The sequence below is a fragment of the Haliotis rubra genome, unplaced genomic scaffold, assembly GCF_003918875.1.
Source record: "Haliotis rubra isolate DU_JTF1 unplaced genomic scaffold, ASM391887v1 Scf503, whole genome shotgun sequence".
In the NCBI taxonomy this organism is placed as follows: Eukaryota; Metazoa; Mollusca; class Gastropoda; order Lepetellida; family Haliotidae; genus Haliotis; species Haliotis rubra.
In genome coordinates, this window is record NW_025767195.1 from 98,848 (window position 1) to 122,240 (window position 23,393).

A 23,393-nucleotide genomic window follows, 5' to 3' on the forward strand; every position below is an offset into this window, starting at 1 on the left:
GAGGGATGGAGAGAGGGAGGGATAGGAGGGAGGGAGGGGAGGAGGGAGGGAGAAGGAGGATGGAGAGAGGGATGGAGAGAGAGAGAGGGATGGATGGACAGTGAGGGAGGGAAGGATGGATAGGAGAGGGATGGGGAGAGGAAGGGAGGGAGGGAGGGAGAGAGATGGAAAGAGGGAGGAGAGGGATGGAAAGAGGGAGGGATGGAGGAGGAGGGATGGAAGAGGGAGGGAGAGGGAGGGAGGGAAGGAGGATGGATGAGAGGGGAGATGGATGGAGAGAGGTAGGGAGGGAGGAGAGAGGGAGGAGGGAAGGAGAGAGGGAGGGATGGAGACAGGGAGGGAGGGAAAGGATGGAGAGATGGAGGGATGGGGAGGAGAGGAAGGATGGAGAGAGGGAGGGAGGATGGGAGGGGAGGGGAGGATGGAGAGGGAGGGATGGGAGAGACAGGGGGAGGGAAGGATGGGGACAGGGAGGAGGGAAGGATGGAGAGGAGGGATGGAGGGAGGGGAGGGATGGAGGGAGGGATGGGAGAGGGATGGGGGAGGGAGGAAGGATTGAGGAAGGATGGGAAGAGGGAGGGATGGGAGGGATGGAGGGAGGGAAAGATGGATGGAGAGAGGGATGGAGAGGATGGAGAGAGAGGGGATGGATGGAGAGGGAGGGAGGGAGGAGGGATGGGAGAGAGGGAGGGAGGGATGGAGGAGGGAGAGAGAGGGATGGATGGAGGGATGGAGAGAGGGAGGGGGAGGGAGGGAGGGATGGAAAGGAGGGATGGATGGAGGGATGGATGGAGGGAGGGAGGGGGAGGGATGGGGAGAGGGAAGGAGGGAAGGAGAGGGAGAAGGAGGGAAAAAGGGTGGGAGAGGGAGATTATCTACTCACTGGCAATTCATGTAATTTAAACACATTTAATGGGTTATCTTTGTGATATTTTTCCTGATATCTTTGTCCTCTTGCTGGATTTTGACCTAAGCGATACTCCATTTATACAACAAAATACGGACTGAAATCACGAGCCATCCAAGAAAGTTAGTGACAGCACACAATCAGACTAAGGACCATCAAACTATGTACAGAAAAAAGAATGACTTGAAAACTAACACTTTGTACAATGTCATTAATATCATTCATTACACAACTAAAGGTAGCCATTGACCATGAAAAGAGCATGTCTCATTTTCAAAGTGACTTAATGACATGCTCAAAATTTTAAAAATGCATCAGTCAGTTAAAACATATTTTTCCCAAGGAATAAGGTCTACTGTGATAGAAACTAATTCGCCCACCACTTGTAATACTTTAATAAACAAAGCCTTGGCAGATAAGGATGTAACATTTATTATTAATGGATAGCCGGTAATTATGTATCTGCAATTGGACAAGTACACATAATATAAGCATAACATGTATCTCTTAGGCGATATGACGCATATCTACCATCCCTGTACCAATGCTTTATTCATTCATCGTCCCCAACCACAATAAAAACTATTTTAATCTTTAGGGAAAACATTCTTACTGCCAAATTATAACTTATCTCAGAGCTTATAAATATTTCAGAAATTCTTTAATGTTTCTGTCAAATGCTAAGCAAGCAGAAATGTAAAGAGCGAAAATGATATAATATCCTAGTTGACAAATACTGTGTGTTCTGCTCAATCAAATCTCACATGTATATATTGAAATATTCACTTCATGGAGAAAATGGTCTTTAAAAGATTATCCAAATGAAATACTTTTCATTTCAGAATTTTTTTAAATATATCTAAAAACAAATGAATGTTTGATCTATGAAATCTTTCAAGAAGATAAACCTCAAAACATCCATCAAAACCAATACCATTTTCGTCTGGTGTACATTTTTCAGTTGGAAATTCCAGAAGCAGCTACCCCACAATATATGTGTCTTGAAGTATATGAGCTAACGTAATTTGTGAGTCTGTAAATCCTCCACAGGTGTACTGTGTTCTTCACGGCTAAGGAAGGTTACCACCATTGCCTTTGTGTCAGTGTGATACTGAAAGTCAAGGTGACCAGACTGGTGCATTACATCATTGATTTCCGTGCATTCATTTTATTACATCATCATTTTCCATCATTAACCAACAATGTAAGTCTCGTATTCAATAATTCCTTATGGACTTGTTCAATCAGGCAAGTAAAAGCTACACTGTGTGATAGACTTCCCGTATTACACGTCTACAGAGTGTATACTGACAAGTAATTACCTTATTTCCCTCATAACTCTGTCTGCTTTGAATTCTTCAATAAACCTGTCTCAACATATGATTAAATAATGTTCGAAATTTTCCCAAAGATTTATCATCTTAAAACTGTAAAAGAATAGTATTTCTCTCTGGTTAATTTTGCCTCTATGAAGAAACCACACACCATACTACATTGTATGTCTGTATGTTTCTTGTTTAACATCTCATGAATATTCAACCTATATAAACAATACTATATACCCTGGTGTATCACATAACTATTACACATAAAATGCACATAAAAGTTCTAAACAAAAACTTTTCTGAATTTTGTTTCAAATTACAAATATTTAAAAGAATATGAGCAATACCATATACGCTGATGTATGCTCGTAACAGCCTGTTAATGTTTTAGTCTTCAAGATCATGAGAACACACCTACTTAGAATGTCGCGTTTTCTAGTCGCCGACATCTGATCATGTAACTTGTAATGTAACATTCATAAGTTGTCATGGAAATAGCCCAACAGCAACAATTACAGTTTATTACAGATTGGTTATTTCAAATCAAGATAGAAATGATGGTTCGACAGTGTGTTAAACTATAATTTCAAATGCATTTATTGAAAATCTTTGTCCTGAGGGAACCTTCCATGGCAAGATTGTAATGCCAATTTTCGCTTCTGGTTCATAAAAAAACTACTTATCACATATACACGACACCTAATCAACAACACTTTTGGTAAATATAGCGTTCATCAGCTTCTTTATGACCTAATGTCTACAGACACGCATTGATCTCTACATTATTGTGTGGTTTTTGTAACTGAGCTGACGATAAACCCACAAGTTTTCTGAAGATATAAGAAATGTGAATCTAAATACAAAAAAGTTTCAAATTAAAATTTATAATTCTGCAGAAAATAATTTGAGAACTTCATAGAAACTGTTATGTCTGTTCATTTTCACTCTTCCTTGAAGAGACTGACTGACCCATCAAGCCATAATTACAATATCATAAATATTTTAATTTTGATATCATAACATTAATTTGAAAACAGCTGGTATCATTGTTTAGAATTCTTTTAAATAGAAATGACAAAAAGAAACAAAACCAGTACACTGATGAACCTATCGCGCATAACAGCAAACATGCATGTACATTTAGAAACAGGATAGAGAATAGTCAGCTTCCTTTTCAGAACCAACCAATAAAATAATTTACTATGTTCATGTTTGGGACAAAAATGTCAAATACAAAATATTGAATGATTTTGAAATTTGTCATTTTAATGAAATAATTACAGGGCTAATCAAACCCTACGAACAACAAACACAATTTGACGAACCTCAATGGAAAGAGGCCAAATGTTTGAGGTACTGTGGAGAGAGAGAGTCCAGGGTCTCCTTTCACAAAGCACTAAGGCGATCGTAAGTCACTAAGGTAACCTTAGTGCAATGTTAAAGAATGGGAGTTAAGGTTAACCTTAGCAAAGGTTGCTTCATGAAAGGAGCCCCAGGTTGGTCAATAGTTACTAACATTTTAATGGAGAACCAAACACGTGTACGAGGACTATAGCAAATGTTCCAGTCACCATTTTGCCTCCAAATCTACCATTCACGTTCAGTGATGTATCTTGGTGATGATGAACAGGTGTTTCTAACCCAAGTATCTACTCTTAGACCGATTAAAAACGTACATTAAAAATGGGAATTAGCTTTGACTTATACCTCAAAACCCAGAAATAGTGATGGAAACTGTAAACTTTGTTCTCGTCATGAACAGTGAGGGCCACTGAATTAATGTTAGGGGAAGCGCTATAAATCAGGGACGACTGGATACTGGGAACCATTGTGTATTTTGTGCCTTGTATCAAAATGGTACACAACCACAATTAACATGATGAATGACAAACAGGGATTTACAGGACGCGAATTCCTGCATCCTATGCGCATAAATATTGACAATGGACACAACAAAATTTATAAGCACATCCACAGGGACGCAGAAAAAGTCGAAATACTTTTTTGTAAAAATTCCAATCAAGTAACAATAAGTTATCAAAGAGTTTGCTACTAGATGGATTATGGTATCATTTGCAATTCAATTACTGTGTAATTCAACAACTAATGTGATGATCATGATACACAATACAATAACAGTAATAATAATAATAATATTTAAGTGTCTGGGACCCCCATTTTGTTGTCCGGGACCCATGAAATTTAAGAGTATGAGTCCCAGGGACCCTCAAAAACAGGACTGAAGGTAAATCCCTGATGACAAAGCAGCTAAGACAAAGTGAGGGAGATTTTACACTGCTTCAATCACTAAAGTAGCAGACGTGACACTTCCTCACTGGCAGATCGAAGACGGGCTGTACATTTAACATGCCACCCCTTATTTTCACACCATACATGTTAATGTATCATGTAATGCTTTTACATTGTGACTTGGGAGTACCGTGCCCTATTTACTGCTTTTTCAAAATCCAGATCTGCCTCACTTTCTACTGTTTTTGAAGAATGCATCAGATTACCAATGCCCAACAGGCATTTTAGAACAGGGTGGGCAGGTAGGACATGTTTTAATTATATGACAAACATTTGATACCAACAAACTCATCAGGATCCCTTACCCAGTCAAACTAATCATGCTCGAGTCCTGCTAACTCAAATACTATGTAACTCAGTTCTCATGAAGACCGTTGTACATCACGTTGGTTGTTTTCCTTTTCAGAATGTGTAAATCGCATGTTTCCTACATCTTAACGTCAGAAAGTGGTCATCAGAAAATTTACGTTAGTTTATTCCAGCAAACAGACTCTATTATCATGGAACTCCAACCACTTTGAACAATATCAAAATTCATACAACAGCATGTCAGCTAAAGTTTGGAGATAAATTCAAGTGATGCAGTTTGATGATGTCTGACATCTTAGAGCTTAGTGATCATACATCAAGTATAAGTTGGATACAAACATGTGGCCAGATGCATGCTGGGAGTGTATATCCAACAGCAAACTGTGTGATAACTCTCATAACGACCGCAACTGCTATGATGAAACACGCCCCTAATACTGTCATGGTTCCCTGATCTTTCATTAGAGATCTCTACGCATGGGGAAGTCATCAAGGCAAGCTCTGGGATGGCTGATTGTGGAACAGATAGAGTGTCATGGCTCGGTGTATGTACTTACTATAAACACTGCAGAAATTCATCACAGGACTTTTCATAGATTCAAAGCATGTGATAAAAATTTGGAAAAATATAATTTACTCATACTGTCTACTGATCATCAATAATAAATAGTTATTAACCTGTAATTCTTAAATGTAAGGACAGAATCAACTAGTTTGTATTAGCTCTAAAGTTTCATAAGCTTAAATTTGAGTTAGACATTAATGTTTATATTTGAAGCTCATTAACAATCTGTTAGAATTTATATATGCATCAAATAGTAGCCATATGCATTAAACATATTCATGAATATGCATGACTGACTGACTGACTGACTGAGTTTGGTTTTACGCCGCTTTTAGCAATATTCCAGCAACATCACGGCGGGGGAATATGCATGAAACATATTCATGAATATATACTATTTGAGTTTAAAACTAACCTCCTTTAGCTTTTGTGCATGGTTCTGTTTTATGATAGCAAGTATAAGATGTCTATAATCAGGGGAGAGACCTAAAACTATGGCAATACGAGATGGTTTAGAAACCACATGAAAAACCAACTCAACACACTGCATGAAGAACAATGTACTACTTGCCGACAACTATCACTGTCTGGCAAACAAGTCTGGCAATAGTGCCAGTGGTAATATTTTCTGAACATTGTCCTTGCTTATAGTCAATATGTTTAGGTCGCAACTGAACAGCAAATGAAGAAATTGTAACTTACCTTTCTTAGTTTTAGCAGCTTCAAAAGGAACTATCCAGAGAACTGATGCACAATAAACCAGGCATAGATACATGGACAAACTCATTCCGTCCGAACGCACATCAACCCATCCCGTAGAAAACTACTGTTGCCCTGGCTAGTTTCTGCACTCACAGACATGAAGATCCACGGACCTGGGCATAGCTTCTTTCACAAACAGTTGCTACAAAGTTTCATAAAAATCCTTGACCACGTTGAAGTTAGAACTTTCCCGTCGCGCTTAAATCCTTGCCACAGTTGTCTCTGGAATTCTGACCTGTCAGATCAGGTGACAATTTCTGCAGTGATCTACCTGTTTGGCTGCAGTTACCAATCCTAATCCCAAATCGGTTTCTGTCTGATGTGAGTCGAATCATGACATTCCAAACCATCTATTACAGATGTAACAGAAACTGGACACAAAGTTCAAAGTTTGTTGTGAGTCTCCTCAGTTTACAACTGATAATAGTCTCTCATAATTCGGTGACAATTTTCCTTCATTCGATAGCCAGACTTTTTTGCTCCCAGACGACTAACTTCATAAGCACACGGGTAAACCAATATTTTGGCAAGCAGACGCATATTTTTTTTCTTTTTCTGGTGACTGTCTTTTGATAATTTACTGTGAACTAGTCTGTGAAACAGCTTGAGCTCTCACATTGTGGAGGAACAATTCTTTTCGAGCAGACGACACAGTGCAGGAAAGTGTGTCAGTGTAGTGTGACTCCTTACAACCAGCATATCTCTGAGCGTGTACACTTTGAGAGGATGTCAGAGCCGTGTCGTCTGCTGCCACTGGGGGGAGTGGGGGGGTCGTCAACAGGAGTACCCACTTCCTTGCCGTCTACCTCACTGGGCAAAGGTGGACCATGCACATCCACCACCTGACTGATCCTGTGACATAATAATAACTCTTCTCTCACTAGGCCCTCGTTGTCACTCGCTTCGAGACACCCCGATCATGTCACAGGGACCTGTTCCCATATATTAGCACAACTTATCTTTCTTGCTTCACACACACTAACTTTGAGGTCAACTACTGCGCATTTTGCACGAGTGCATCAAATTCCTTCGGTAATTTCTGTCTGCAGGTCTTTCGTCGCTGGTATACTTCACATGCGCACTTGTATGCGTGACGTCATTCACAGACACCGAGAGTACTGCAGGACCTAGTGCCCGCCTGACTGCACGCCCGCCTGATGGCCCAACCAACTCAGTACAGTATGGTGTAACTGCACAGGCTGATGCTTCTTCAGCCTTCTTCTCAAGGCCTGCAACTCGTCCTGCCTTGTCGTGTCAGCTCCCTCCTCCTCACCTGTAATATAGAAAGGCCTTGTTAGGGTACAGCGATCTCGCTTGAGCCAAATACACATGCTTATAGACTCTGCATTTTTGTATACTTATGTTACATAATGTTATGGACATTTTAGGCATTTCTTCAAATGAGTTTTCTCTGAATAAAAATAGCAGGACAAATTGTGGGTAATGTGAAAATACGGTCTTGACTACATTAAACTAGAAATCGCAAAATACTAAACTTCCAACTTCCAGCTGGTGCTGCATACGTCAAACATTTCGTTAAGTGAAACTCTAAATTATCATATCCTTGTGTAGATAGACATAACAGAACTAGTCAGCCCATTGCCATATCCTTGTGTAGATAGACATAACAAAACTAGTCAGCCCATTGCCATATCCTTGTGTAGATAGACATAACAAAACTAGTCAGCCCATTGCCATATCCTTGTGCAGATGGTAGAGGCTAGTTCTGTTATGTCTAACTGTGACATATTCTTGCGTAGACAGACATGACAGAACTGCAATCAACCCGTTGTCATATCCTTGTGTAGTGATACATGACAGAACTACAATCAACCCATTGTCATATCCTTGTGTAGATAGACTTGACAGAACTACAATCAACCCATTGTCATATCCTTGTGTAGACAGACATGACAGAACTACAATCAACCCATTGTCATATCCTTGTGTAGACAGACATGACAGAACTACACTCAACCCATTGTCATATAATTGTGTAGACAGACATGACAGAACTACAATCAACCCATTGTCATATAATTGAGTAGACAGACATGACAGAACTACAATCAACCCATTGTCATATCCTTGTGTAGACAGACATGACAGAACTACAATCAACCCATTGTCATATAATTGAGTAGACAGACATGACAGAACTACACTCAACCCATTGTCATATCCTTGTGTAGACAGACATGACAGAACTACACTCAACCCATTGTCATATAATTGAGTATACAGACATGACAGAACTACACTCAACCCATTGTCATATCCTTGAGTAGACAGACATGACAGAACTACACTCAACCCATTGTCATATAATTGAGTAGACAGACATGACAGAACTACACTCAACCCATTGTCATATAATTGAGTATACAGACATGACAGAACTACACTCAACCCATTGTCATATCCTTGTGTAGACAGACATGACAGAACTACATCAACCCATTGTCATCCACACTCAACCCATATCCATTGTGTAGACAGACATGACAGAACTACACTCAACCCATTGTCATATCGTGTAGTGTATGACAGAACTACACTCAACCCATTGTCATATAATTGAGTAGACAGACATGACAGAACTACTCAACCCATTGTCATATCCTTGAGTAGACAGACAGACATGACAGAACTACAATCAACCCATTGTCATATAATTGAGTAGACAGACATGACAGAACTACAATCAACCCATTGTCATATCCTTGTGTACAGACATGACAGAACTACAATCAACCCATTGTCATATCCTTGTGTAGACAGACATGACAGAACTCAACCCATTGTCATATAATTGAGTAGACAGACATGACAGAACTACACTCAACCCATTGTCATATCCTTGTGTAGACAGACATGACAGAACTACACTCAACCCATTGTCATATCCTTGTGTAGACAGACATGACAGAACTACAATCAACCCATTGTCATACAGACATGACAGAACTAGTCAACCCAGACTTGTGTACAGACTTGACAGAACTACACTCAACCCATTGTCATACTTGAGTAGATCACTACACCTCATTGTCATATAATTGAGTAGACAGACATGACAGAACTACAATCAACCCATTGTCATATAATTGAGTAGACAGACATGACAGAACTACACTCAACCCATTGTCATATAATTGAGTAGACAGACATGACAGAACTACACTCAACCCATTGTCATATAATTGTAGTAGACAGACATGACAGAACTACAATCAACCCATTGTCATATCCTTGAACTACACTCAACCCATTGTAGACAGACATGACAGAACTACAATCAACCCATTGTCATATCCTTGTGTAGACAGACATGACAGAACTACAATCAACCCATTGTCATATAATTGAGTATACAGACATGACAGAACTACACTCAACCCATTGTCATATCCTTGTGTAGACAGACATGACAGAACTACAATCAACCCATTGTCATATCCTCATGACAAAACTACTCTTCACACTGTAATATCCTTATGTTGATGGCATGACAGAACTACATTCACTGGGATTATTTCACACAGACCTACACATCATTAACTAGATGCTGTGTTGACTGCTTGCATTTATCAGGCAGAATCAACCGTGTAAATCAGTACATTAAAATTAAACAGTTAAACGTCAAGATTTCAAAAGCATAAACTAAAATGAAAACCCCTTGAACCCTTTCCATGCTTTCTTGCTTAACTATGACATTCAGAAACCCTCTATATTTGGATTACAACTGCCGATATATCCACATGCAGTTCACATAACAGGTCCCTTTGACATTTGCATTTCCATGTTATTTTGTCAAAAAACGCTGTCTGCTAGGAGCAAGTTAACTTAACTTTCCACATGCGGCATAAATACATAATTCAGAAACAATGACAGGCAGCAACTATTTTCATTATCATTTAACAGCTTTTGAATAATAACTGAAAATGTGTCTACAGTTTGCGTCTGAGCTCGCATTTCTTTCAAACATGTGCAATGACTCTTGGTTGATATCACTGAAGTGGTGACACGACATCTAGTATTTCATCAAGTGTAGACCCATCCATAACATCAGTATATAAATATGCTATTAGCTGGAGTTCAGAATGTGAGCGGCAGAGGTAAAAATTGTGCTGAAGAAAATGATAGCATCTGCAACCCAGTATGAACCATTCAAACCAGAGGTGGATAGCATGAACATAAAAACAGTGATGGGGAAAGGCAGAGCCATTTGCGCTTTTTTAAAATTCTGGGCACATTTTTCTTCCCATATATGTGCCCTAATGGTGCAAAGGTGATTTCTTTTGAAAATTACAAGTGTTACTATCCTATTCAATTATTTCATTATCCCCGAAAAATACTTGGTAGAAGTTGCCAACAAGATGTCACGAGTCCCCAAACACTGGAGGTCGGTTTACCGGCCAGGTATTTGTTGTCGCGTCAAAATTATAGGAACCTATAGTTGTGGTTGATTGAAATAAAAAATAAACACCCAAGATCTGGATGAATTGTTTCTCTTTAAATAAACTTTAGTGGTATTTCATTACCTTGGGAAGTTTGCCTGTCATATTTTCAGATGGCCCATTTAGTTTCTAATGGAGGGGGCCATTGGCACATTGATCGAACTGTCTTTCCCAATCGCAGAGAACATGCACTAGATGTACAACATTCTGATCACACATTGTCAGACACTGTCACACGTAATTTAAACCAAAACATTTACACAGGTGGTGCTTTGGAATATTAATGACACATTGTCACACACTATTGTCACACCCATACTTTTATAAAGTGGGTGAATTTAGTTTTACGCCGCTTTTAGCAATAATGCAGCAATATCATTGGGGTGGGGTGTGTGTGTGTGTGTGTGTGTGTGTGTCAGGAAGAAGAAAGATCGTAGCGCTACGACAGTCGTACCTAAGTCTATGTTAAAGTATGGGAGTTACGACTGTTGTAGCGCTTACGATCACTTTGAGGAACAGGGCAAATCCTGGTCTTCGGCGTGATGGGTGAACGCTTTAACCATTAGGCTACCTCGCCACCCCTACTTGTACAGGGATTTACAACAAACAGTCCTACATATTGCATAAACATTTCTTTATGGAAATAGACACACACAGCCAGATCGTGAATATCATCGGCTTACACAACCAGCAGTTGTTACTTGTGACCTAAAATGACAGAAGTCTAGATTGATGTGTAGATGCACTTTCTGATGCATGACAATGATAAATTGATTGTGATAGTCTAAACCCTATCTGGCCCACTACCCTACTTACATCTTTACTTGCATCATGTGTAGTTTCTCATTGCAGTAAACTAGGCTTACGAGTGAGTGAGTGAGTGAGTGAGTGAGTGAGTGAGTGAGTGAGTGAGTGAGTGAGTGAGTGAGTGAGTGAGTGAGTGAGTGAGTGAGTGAGTGAGTGAGTGAGTGAGTGAGTGAGTGAGTGAGTATGCAACATCTTATAGCAATATCACTCCTGGAGACACCAGAAATAGGCTTCACATACTGTATCCCATGTGGGGAATTGAACCATGGTATTCAGCCTAACCATCAAACACTTTAACCACTAGACTACCCCACCACCCCTATATCAAACTCAAAAGGAACATATATTTTGTCTCAGAATTACAAGTAACCATGACAGTGAGTGAGTGAGTGAGTGAGTGAGTGAGTGAGTGAGAGAGTTACATTTCATGCCGCTTTTAGCGATATTCCAGCAATATCACGACAGGGGACACCAGAAATGGGCTTCACACATTGTACCCATATGGGGAATCGAACCCAGGTCTTCAATGTGTCAAGCAGACGCTTTAACCACTTGGCCACCCCACCGCCCCTCTAGCCATGACAAGAACAGTTTGTTGTGTTTGTCAGTTCATGTAAGTATGTTTGTCATAAACATAGTTGACTGTACATACAAAGGCATCAGTTAACCTGAAACTATATATGTATGTATTACACTTATGCCTAGACTGTGAAATGACAAACAACAGTTGTTTATGTTAAGAACATAAGTAGTTAATGCCTTAATTTTACTGACTGACTGACTATATATGTATGTATTACACTTATGCCTAGACTGTGAAATGACAAACAACAGTTGTTTATGTTAAGAACATAAGTAGTTAATGCCTTAATTTTACTGACTGACTGACTGACTGACTGACTGACTGACTGAATTTGGTTTTACGCCGCTTTTTAGCAATATTCCAGCAACATCACCGGAGGACACGAGAAATGGGCTTCACACAATGTATCCATGTGGGGATTCGAACCCGGGTCTTCGGCGTGACGAGACAACGCTTTAACCACTAGGCTACCCCACCGCCCCTCTTAATTTTACTGACACTGTAGTAATCTACACTTTTATCATACATTGGTTATATTTGATTCTGGGTCTATGTTTATATGTAGATTTGCTTGAAAATATCTAAAAGTATATTTTTCTTGAATAACATTTTTAACAAGATGAAAATGACTTCTTGTCGATAAGACTGATGACAAAATTTCAGCAGTAATAATCAGAGCTGAGAACAAAGGAAAGGTTTGCTGATGCTTTCCGATAGCCCCACACAGAGCCATGGACGATTTAGTCACACTTCAAAAACATGCACTCATCAGATAATCCATGTCATTATGACGTCATAATTAACATAATTAGCTCATTGTTATTACAGTATAGATATTATCAGGAAGGGATACTGAGTGTATTTACTGGTGTATTTTTCATATCCTGTTACATGTAACTGTAGCTGTAACTACCGACAGATAATGACAGGAACACCTGGCATGTAATAAGAGTTCTGATAATGGTAGGCAATACTAGGGGTAGGCCATGTGCTGTAGGGTAGGCAATACTAGGGGTAGGCCATGTGCTGTACAGTAGGCAATACTAGGGGTAGGCCATGTGCTGTACAGTAGGCAATACTAGGGATAGGCCATGTGCTGTACAGTAGGCAATACTAGGGATAGGCCATGTGCTGTACAGTAGGCAATACTAGGGGTAGGCATAGGCAATACTAGGGGTAGGCCATGTGCTGTACAGTAGGCAATACTAGGGGTAGGCATAAGGCCATGTGCTAGGGGCAATACTAGGGGTAGGCCCATGTGCTGTACAGTAGTAGGCAACTACTAGGCATAGGCGTAGGCAATACTAGGGGTAGGTCATGTGCTGTACAGTAGGCAATACTAGGGGTAGGCCATGTGCTGTACAGTAGGCAATACTAGGAGTAGGCAATACTAGGGGTAGGCCATGTGCTGTACAGTAGGCAATACTAAGGATAGGCCATGTGCTGTATAATACTAAGGATAGGCCATGTGCTGTACAGTAGGCAATACTAGGGATAGGCCATGTGCTGTACAGTAGGCAATACTAGGGTAGGCATGTGCTGTACAATAGGCAATACTAGGGGTAGGCCATGTGCTGTACAGTAGGCAATACTAGGGGTAGGCATAGGCATTACTAGGGATAGGCCATGTGCTGTAGGGTAGGCAATACTAGGGGTAGGCCATGTGCTGTACAGTAGGCAATACTAGGAGTAGGCAATACTAGGGGTAGGCCATGTACTGTAGAGTAGGAAATACTAGGGGTAGGGAATATACTGTAGGGAATACCAGGTCAATGCAGCAACAGATTCCTTGCAAACCAATAATGGTACCATAAGCTATATACAGTCATTTATAGAGAATCAACATAGGGAACAATATTTTCCCATCCCTTATACAGAATCAGATAAATAATGGTTGATACTGAAAGATCCTCTCTGTAAACAGCATAAATCATATGTTAATGTGTGAACTAAACCCACTCCCAGTCTGTCCATGCTCATAGCACATGTATCAATAGCTGACTAAGAATCATGTTAACAGCGTCAAAATAACAGCTAACTGCTCCATTATAGGTAATTTGACGGCATCATTTACTCACAAAAACTGAATAACACTCTAGCATGATATAACCTGCTATTGCATTTCATGGGATACAGCAATGGTTTTGAGCACAGGGGCATACTTTACTGAGTATGTGGTAGAGTTTTCCAAGCATGTCCCGTCAGTTGGTTGCATAAAGAGGGCCCGGTGATGAAAGCTGGTGCATGTTTACCAACAAACTATACATCACTAAGCTAGGTCAGATGCAAGATTAACACAAAACCACTGTCTGTCAAAACAGCATTGAAGTTTTTCTGAACTCGGGAAACTGCCTTTAATAGAACCCATTGCTATGAGACCACCATAATCATCGAGGTCAAATTCCTCTACTGAACAGTTATTAAGCAAATTTCATGATCTGTAAGTCTTTGAAAACTATAAAAATCATTAACAATGAAAAACATTTTTCAAATCATATACCATTAAGATAGTGAGCTAAAATTTATACTCACATCAGCAGTATTTCAGCCATATCGTGACTAACCGAACGGATACAAATGTAATACATTCTAAATGTAAACATAACAACTTTACAATGAATATAGAGTGAGTGAGTGAGTTTAGTTTTACGCCACTTTTAGCAATATTCCAGTAATATCACGGCGTGGGACACCAGAATGGGCTTCACACATTGTACCCATGTAATGAATATAGATCCTCTCAGTAAAGGATAGAATATAGATCCTCTCAGTAAAGGATAGAATATATATCTGGCTAGTAAATATTCAGAATAATTCTTAGCATCTATCAGTTGGCAGAAACAAGCACTAGGGTGTCTGTACTCAGATTACGAACGTTGTCAACATAACGTCTAAACATATGTCTGTTATGTAAATAAATGAAAAGGACAACAAAACCCTACTGCAGAAACATCAGGCTATATAAAAGTGCAAAGACAATGTACACTGAACATGAAAACTTCAAGAAACACTACGCCAGACATACCTCGGCCACTCAACATGTTATGAATGACGTGAGAATTTTGAAACAGGATATAGTATGTCTGGCTTCGCTCAGCACACCTTGTGAAGAATTCATAAAATGACTCAAAGCTAGACAAAACAATCTGAGTGAAATCAGTCCCTTCCAGATCAAAATGTTTCAAGCTTACCATAGTCGAGAAAGTCCGTCCCTACAGGAACAGTGTCATACAGATCTACCTGTGAACATGATTCAGTCATTGAGTAGTTGACTGCCGTCTGCTCCTGTCGTCTGCTACACCCGCCTCGCCAGAATTGATTTCCTCAACCCAGCCAGACCCCCTTGAACATGTTGAATGTCATGAGGACAGTCAACTGAATGCCCACTTAGTCACGCAAGAGATCTCGACCTACACCACACTTAGACAGCATGGAGGTGTATACATACTACTGCAGTAGGGAAACTTCTGCTATGACCACACTGCTCTACAGCCAGGGAATCTAGCCAAGCAGACGGCCAGTTACACGCACAACGTGAGATGCCTATCATACAACTCCACACGGCCAGAGTGCAGTAGGACCTTGCTAGACATAGTCATGCAATTTCAGATATCAGAGCAGTTGAGATATCGGAGCATATCAAAGATTCATGTACGTCTGTGTACGTGTCTAAGCCTTTTGTAACACACGGCGTCATATCATGACCTCAGACTTCATTTCACACTTGAAATTTAAAACAGATATTCTTTTTCAGTTAATGTTGCGGCGAAAGTAAAATGTATTAATAACATGCAGCATAGCAGTGTATGAATAATACAATCAGGAATTTCTTGTATATTTTATTGTGAACTAACACTGGACACTTTCACATAAGAAAGTTAAACCGTTTGCATTATTCTTAATTTACGTACATGAGTCAAAACTATCATGCCAACAACTCACTCACATGACAAATAGATACAAAAATTGAATTACGGAATGACTATTTCAATTAATCGAAAGTCAATACCAACATATTTGAAGACGGCAATGGCTGTATGAAATTCAAGTCAGTATTTACATAAACAAACTTGATGCAGCGATCCCTATTCATATGAAATGCGCAACACATAAAAGCATATTCCCCATTGCGTGGTATAGTGAGGTACTTCTTTATACTGCGCTGTGAAACACAACATAGGGTACTCACCACCACATCAACAGGGACAATTTCACTGCCCTATTTTCCTCCATACACACAAACATACAGGAGGCACGCCATATGTGGCATAGCTCTGACACTACGGCTGGGTAGTAACAGGTGACTTACGCAATAGGGTCATCTTTTTTCAGTACTGTCGGTTTTCAGGAGGGACTACTGTTTTTATTTCTCGGAAATTGATCCAGGCTTTAGTCTCACTGCTAATCCATACTTAAGTCTACAGCAGCATATATGAGTGTGTGAGTTTGGTTTTACGCTAATTTTAGCAATATTAAGCAATATCACAGCAGGGGACACCAGAAATGGGCTTCACACATTGTGCCAATGTGGGGAATCGAACCTGGGCCTTTGGCTTGACGAGCGAATGCTTTAACCACTAGGCTACCCCACTACCCCACAGCATGTAAGCGTTCAACAACAAAAATCAACGCAATTGTCGAAATTGTCATGAAAGTATAAAGTAAAGCATCACATTGTTTGATGGACTGATGAACTCCAGCTATTTCAAGCTCTACAGCGATCTGTGAGTGAGTATGGTTTTACGCCGCTTTTAGCAATATTCCAGCAATATCACGGCGGGGGACACCAGACATGCACAGCGATCTGTAGATTACCTGGTCTGGATCAAACAATCCTGTCACTGACATCATCAGTCTATGCAGTTGAGATACAAGAACATGCATCAATACGATAGCAATCTTGATCACCTGATCCCTTTAGTCGCCTCTCAACAAATTTTAACCGGGACCTTCATAGTTGTATAGGTATAACCTGCAGTAGACACTTCAACTAATGCAGACATTAAGGCCTTTCTCTAGTCTGTCTCACAGTCCCTGGACCATATTATTTTCCCCACTGCCGAGTCCTCCCTGTAATGCTAAAGGCTTAAATGAAGCAAGTCTACATTTCACCAGGTTTTGAATCTCTGGTCTCCCTGGGGTTCCTTTTCAATGTACGAGGGTATATTTGTTACAATCAAAATTACATATATTCAGCATTAGTATAGCCTTTCTCCCATGCATGTACTTATCAAACACCTAAACAACAGAACACCCTAAACAACAGATATTTATACAATTGACAGCAGATACTGCCCACGTCTCAAGCCAGGTGGCAGTAGGTAGACACAGACAGTGCCTGCAGGTGTTATATACACTATAGGTAGACACAGACAGTGCCTGCAGGTGTTATATACACTATAGGTAGACACAGACAGTGCCTGCAGGTGTTATATACACTATAGGTAGACACAGACAGTGCCTGCAGGTGTTATATACACTATAGGTAGACACAGACGAGTGCCTGCAGGTGTTATATACACTATAGACACTGAACAGTGCCTGCGGGTGTTATATACACTCTAGGTGGTGTTATATACACTATAGTCAGTATATTGACTGTACTTCCTGCAGGTGGTTTGTACCTCCGTACGTAACTAGTGAGTAATTCCTGTAGGTGGTATTACTACAGCAAGCAGATACTGCCAAAACTCCCTGCAGGTTGTATCTAATACAGCAGGCAGATATAGCTAATATTTGCTGTTGATTGTATGTACTACACCAGGCAGATACTGCCCGTATTCCCCGAATGTTGTACGAGCTACAGTAAGCAGATACTGCCAAAATTCCCCGCAGTTTGTATCTACTACAGCAGGCAGATATAGCTAATATTTCCTGTTGGTTGTATGTACTACAGCAGGTAGATACTGCCCATATTCCCCAGGGCTTGTACGAGCTACATCAGGCAGATACTGTCTGTTTCCCTACAGGTTGTATCTACAACAGGAGGTGATGTGTACCCTAGCTGCTGTCATTTCTCCTGTCTCTCCCGCCTACCTCAACCAGAATGTAAAAAGTTCTCTGTACCAGCCAGTGAGAATTCACTACTGTGAGTAAGCAGCAAGCACCTGTTCCTTAACTGCACATGCTCCTGAGCCAATAGCCAATCAGTGCTAATGTCTGCATGCTGCCAGGTCATGGGTCACATGTAATCATTTCACTGACCCGTCAACTTCCCAGTACACAAATAGAAAGGTGAACTAAAAGCAAGCATGAGAGTTTGCCCATAACATGGATGCCAAGATTTGGCAGATGAGGTTTGGAGTCTATCTCTCAACCTGTAACATAGTATCCTCCTGCTGGTAACTATACCCACAATATCTCAATTCTGGCTAGCAAGGAGCGCCTGCTTTGGCAGGCCACATGACACTAACCACAGAAATTTAATCAGACTGGGTTGCCGTATCAACTTTGATCATATGCAGACCCACACAACTCAAATATGAAGCCTGTAGCCAAAACATGGCAGGCTGAAGGACGTTAGGTCTATCTGGCGGACTTCTCATCACGATGTAATTCTCGCCCAGACTGTGATCAACAATCCTCCAATTTTCCCATTATCCACTCACCCCTACCAGCTACAGACATCCCCTCAATCTCACAGCCCTCCGCCAATTTTCCCCTCAGATTTGAGTCACATCGGCATGGGCACATCCATTACAGCCATCATTCTTCCCTCTTCCCCTCTCTCTTACAGATCACGATTTATTGCAGATTCCTAACAGCCGGCAGGGCAACAGGCTGGCAGCTGGGTGGAGGGGGAGCAGGGAGGGGCAGCAGGGAGGAGGAGGTTGCTAGGTATGGCAGCAGCCTTGCACGACTCCGTCTGCCCACAATCAGCTTACACACACTGTTACTAAGTCTACATTTCGATAAACCGGCCTCTCGGCCTCTCAGCCTCCCCACAGAAGAATCATGTCCGTGAGACAATTCTAATTTTGCAAAGGAATTATTTGCTACGGTAAGAATGATCCACGAAGTTTTGCAGCATTGTAATTGTGTTTGTCGGTATAGTCTGCTGCCATCGTAGTTTCTCAAGCCTCGGCAGTTCCTATTAACACTGCAGGATGTGTCTCTCCTCCTTCAAAACATAATCCAGTCCTGGCATAACATTCTGATGAAATTGCAGATAACAATGCATAAACATCTACATTTAGAAACAGACACTATGCTTTACTACAGGCTGTTTGGCAATCATTTCAAGACATCTTCTCTCACAAATAAATCAAGGAATGGCTTGGAGAGTGCCTGCTCATTTTCACCAGAAGCAGTACTTGAAACATTTAATATTCCATTTGCAGTCTGCCATTATTATATAGTAGTTACGCTTTCATAACATAACCTTCTTCTGAATTATGGAAATCTTCCTTTTCGAAGGAAACGCTGAATTATCACAGACTGACTGACTGACTGAGTTTGGTTTTACGCCGCTTTTAGCAATATTCCAGTAACATCACGGCGGGGAACACCAGAAATGGGCTTCACACATTGTACCCTTGTGGGGAATCTAACCCGGGTCTTCGGCGTGACGAGCGAACGCTTTACCCACTAGGCTACCCCACCGGCCCAATTATCACGGACAACTAACAGAGAAGTATATAGCATAACTCAGATTATTTTGGTTTAGTGCCACAAACAGCAACAGTCAAGCAACATGATGGCATTCTGTAAATACTCCAGTGATTGACATCATGAGTGAGTGAGTGAGTTTAGTTTTACGCCGCACTCAGCAATATTACAGCTATATGGCGGCGGTCTGTAAATAATCGAGTCTGGACCAGACAATTCAGTGATCAACAGCATGAACATTGATCTACGCAATTGGGATCCGTGATATGTGTCAACCAAGTCAGCGAGCCTGACCACCCGATCCCGTTAGTCGCCTCTTACGACAAGCATAGTCGCCTTTTGTGGCAAGCATGGGTTGCTGAAGACCTATTCTACCCCGGATCTTCATGGGGCGATTGACCTCATGAACATCACTAGGTGAAAGTCAGTGAGACTGACCTCCTAACCCTCTTTGTCACCTCTTACTACAACACTTGCTGAACGCCTATTTGTGCGCTGATCTGGTTATTGGTCAGGTGCTGGGTACCTATTCTGTAGTAAACTTCCTACGGCAGTATTTAAGACGAACTGATTTCATAGATTGGTTGACTGATCTGAATGTCGTTTTGCGCCACAACAAGCAATATTACAGCTAAAACACTACAAAATCAAGAGTAGATCACACATCTAGCACTTACTGTGTTAAAAATATGTTACACACATATCAGTACTTGGCTAATTTGGGAACACTGATTTATGTACACTTATTTGAAAAGAATTCAAGTCTTACATTTAGATTAATACAAGTCATACACTGACAGACCATGTCTTATTGAGTTAGTGAGTGATCACTGGGCGGTGGGGTAGCATTGTGGTTAAAGCGTTCACTCATCATGCCAAAAACCCGGGTTCGATTCCCCACATGGGTACAATGTGTGACGGACATTTCTGGTGTCCCCCTGCTGTGATATTGCTGGAATGTTGCTAAATGCGGCGTAAAACTACACTCACTCACTGATCGAGTAAATTTACACTATTGTTATCAACGTTTCAGCAATATCATAATGGGGACGAACATTGCACAATTCTGGGAAATCAAACCCTGGTCTTCATCAAGAAAAGCCAATGTTTTATATCTACCCACTGCCCCTATCAAATATTGGTCATGTCAAATCTCCATATGGCTCTCAATACAGTGAAGAGTATGGTTTGGACCACTGACAAACCTGCAACATTGCAAAGTACAGCATTTTACCGAACCGAAACTATGGTTTTGCGGCAGTCGAGGAGTATTCCTACAACAAAACACTATGGGAAAGTTTCACAAACTTTACCATATTGGGAATTAAACCAAAGACTTTCAAACTCCATTGAAAGAATAAGAAAATTAAAAAGATTAAATAACTCTTGCTGGAATTAAAAGATGTGCGATGGAATCTAATAATTAACTGGACGGAAACAAAGTTATGGCATTCAATCTATCATTGTTTTTGTGACACTTGACTCCAAAATGACAACTTCATTATCCACACCTGACAAGTGGTAAAGCATTGAATACACCTGTTTAGGGCCCAATACACTTGATCTTAGACCCCAGACAAGTATTCAAGCCAAATACAATGCAATATCAGCAATGAGTCCTCTGTTCTACTGTAAAAAATACAACATTACCCATGGATAGGGCCAAAGCAAACACCCTGTTTGTGTATATTAAAAAAAACAACTTTTTAACTTCTTGACATATAAAAATAGTTGAATTCATCCATGGTGTTAATACACCCCTTCCTGCCCACAATCACTGCATGGGGTAAAAATACTTTAGGTGGGTTCAATATTAATATTGACATTTTGAATATTTCACTGTCAATATTTCAAGACAATTCAGTGGGATAATCCTACGAATAAAAACAACCTCTTTCAACATGCTTATACAGATTTTCTTTTTCAAAATATAAACACTGTCATAATTGGAATATTTCACAATCTTTTACATCAATCAAAAAATACACATCTAACATTACTTCAGTATCTTCGTGATATTGTGAATACCAATTTCTGAGATACATCTTAACCATATTCAAAATAACAATCTTAGATAATTAAGATACACCTGTTCCAGCATAGAGACTTAAACAGTTAATGCAACAAAACAATATCAACAAATCGATGTGTGGGAGAGTAGAACCAGTGTGTCCACTCACACCTTAGTAAAGTCAATCTTTCATCGCAAACAAATTGCTGAAATATCCAAATCAACCACTTGCTGAAGCAGCAAGCAACCAGACCTTATCAAAACTTAAATCAGAAAAGATATCCATCTTGATTAAGGTCAGAATTCACACCAACCTCATTTCCCACAGATTACAGTACCTCATTTAGTACCAAAATTATAATTGCAGTTGACAAATTCAAAATTCCATGAAGAGAGGAAATGCATTTCTAATGCAGCACTCTTGATAACCAAAAGCCTCACAGGTTGATGATTCAATGCAGATTCAATGCAGTGTCACAGGACCCAGTTTACAAGACAATCAGTTGAATATTTGGTCGGCTTTCATATTCCACTGTGCACTGACAGCATGAAGACGCAGAATGATCAAGTGGAGCGTTTTCACCCTCTACCATGTTAGAGAAACATTTTACACAAATTATAAAATCAATAAGAGACAGATTTTGAGTAAATTGTTCAACTTTAATTGTTATACCAGGTGCACTGTGTCTGGTGGGAGTCTAGACACCTCATTGTCACTGAAATGTCTCTCAGTCTCTGCTTCCTGCTTCTGCCCGCTCTCAAAACACATTTTTCAGGGGAAAAAATTATGAAAAACAGTTAAAAGTAGAGCTATTTTGATAGCCCCTTTCATACTTAGTCATGCGTGGATATCAGAACATTACAACCCCTGATATCGAGTCACAATGACCAAATACAAATTTCAAATTTTACATTAAATGTTTTACACTACAGGTAATTAAACTAAGGGAGGAAAAAAAAAATCCGGTTAATGAAATATATATCACAGACAGGTAAATATAGGTCTACCATTTAGATCCGGCCTCGTACAATAGGTCTGGGGCAGGGTGACATTAGGCAGCAATCTGTCTGTGTTTTTCATACATTGAACACAGCTTAAAATAAACACGGAGACACGCACAAAATCACGAGATCAATTGTCAGACTGGCATACTTACTGTGCTGTTCAACTTGTGTCTATCCCACTCAAGACTCAACTCAAAGCCCACACACAAATATATGCTATTTGTCACACTCAAACTGATCACATTACACATGGATTGACAAACCATAATTATTCAATTAAATCATCAATTATCGATACATTCCAGCAGAATGGGAAGCTGCGTTACAAAAATAGAACAGATTGAACATTGGTTCAAAACAGAAACATTTGCATGGTGGAGGGGATAGACTTGCTAAACATTGTAATTATTGTTTGCTAGTATCCATTGTGACTTTGGAGGAGATCATAGACATAAAAACCTGCTGCTCCTTTCACGAAGCAACCTTTACTAAGGTTAACCTTAACTCCCATCCTTTAACATTGCACTAAGGTTACCTAAGTGACTTACGATCACCTTAGTGCTTTGTGAAAGGAGGCCCTGGTTTTCAGAGCCGGTAAGATGAACAGGGTTCGTCATACTCTAGATCATTACCCTTACATAATTGTTTGATAGGCATTCAAGAAGTTGTTGAGTCAAAAATGAGACATACAACTTCATGGATGACAACGTCTTGTTTATTGCATATGCATAGAGCGACGCT

The 23,393-nt window shown here is 40.3% G+C and overlaps 1 protein-coding gene across 5 annotated transcripts in view; it reads right to left on the reverse strand.

Annotated features, from left to right (window-relative positions):
* The window catches only part of LOC124291952, a 213,417-nt gene that overhangs the window by 41,696 nt on the left and 148,328 nt on the right, over window positions 1-23,393 (reverse strand). For 4 of the 5 annotated variants that reach the window (XM_046729034.1, XM_046729037.1, XM_046729038.1 and 1 more), the window contains one exon: window positions 6,119-7,451. In XM_046729034.1, coding sequence (XP_046584990.1) covers window positions 6,119-6,203 — 85 coding nt within the window. In that variant the 5' untranslated portion in view covers window positions 6,204-7,451. Of the gene's footprint in view, window positions 1-6,118; window positions 7,452-15,219; window positions 15,499-23,393 lie in introns of those variants that run through there. The other variant, XM_046729039.1, reaches the window with a different exon arrangement.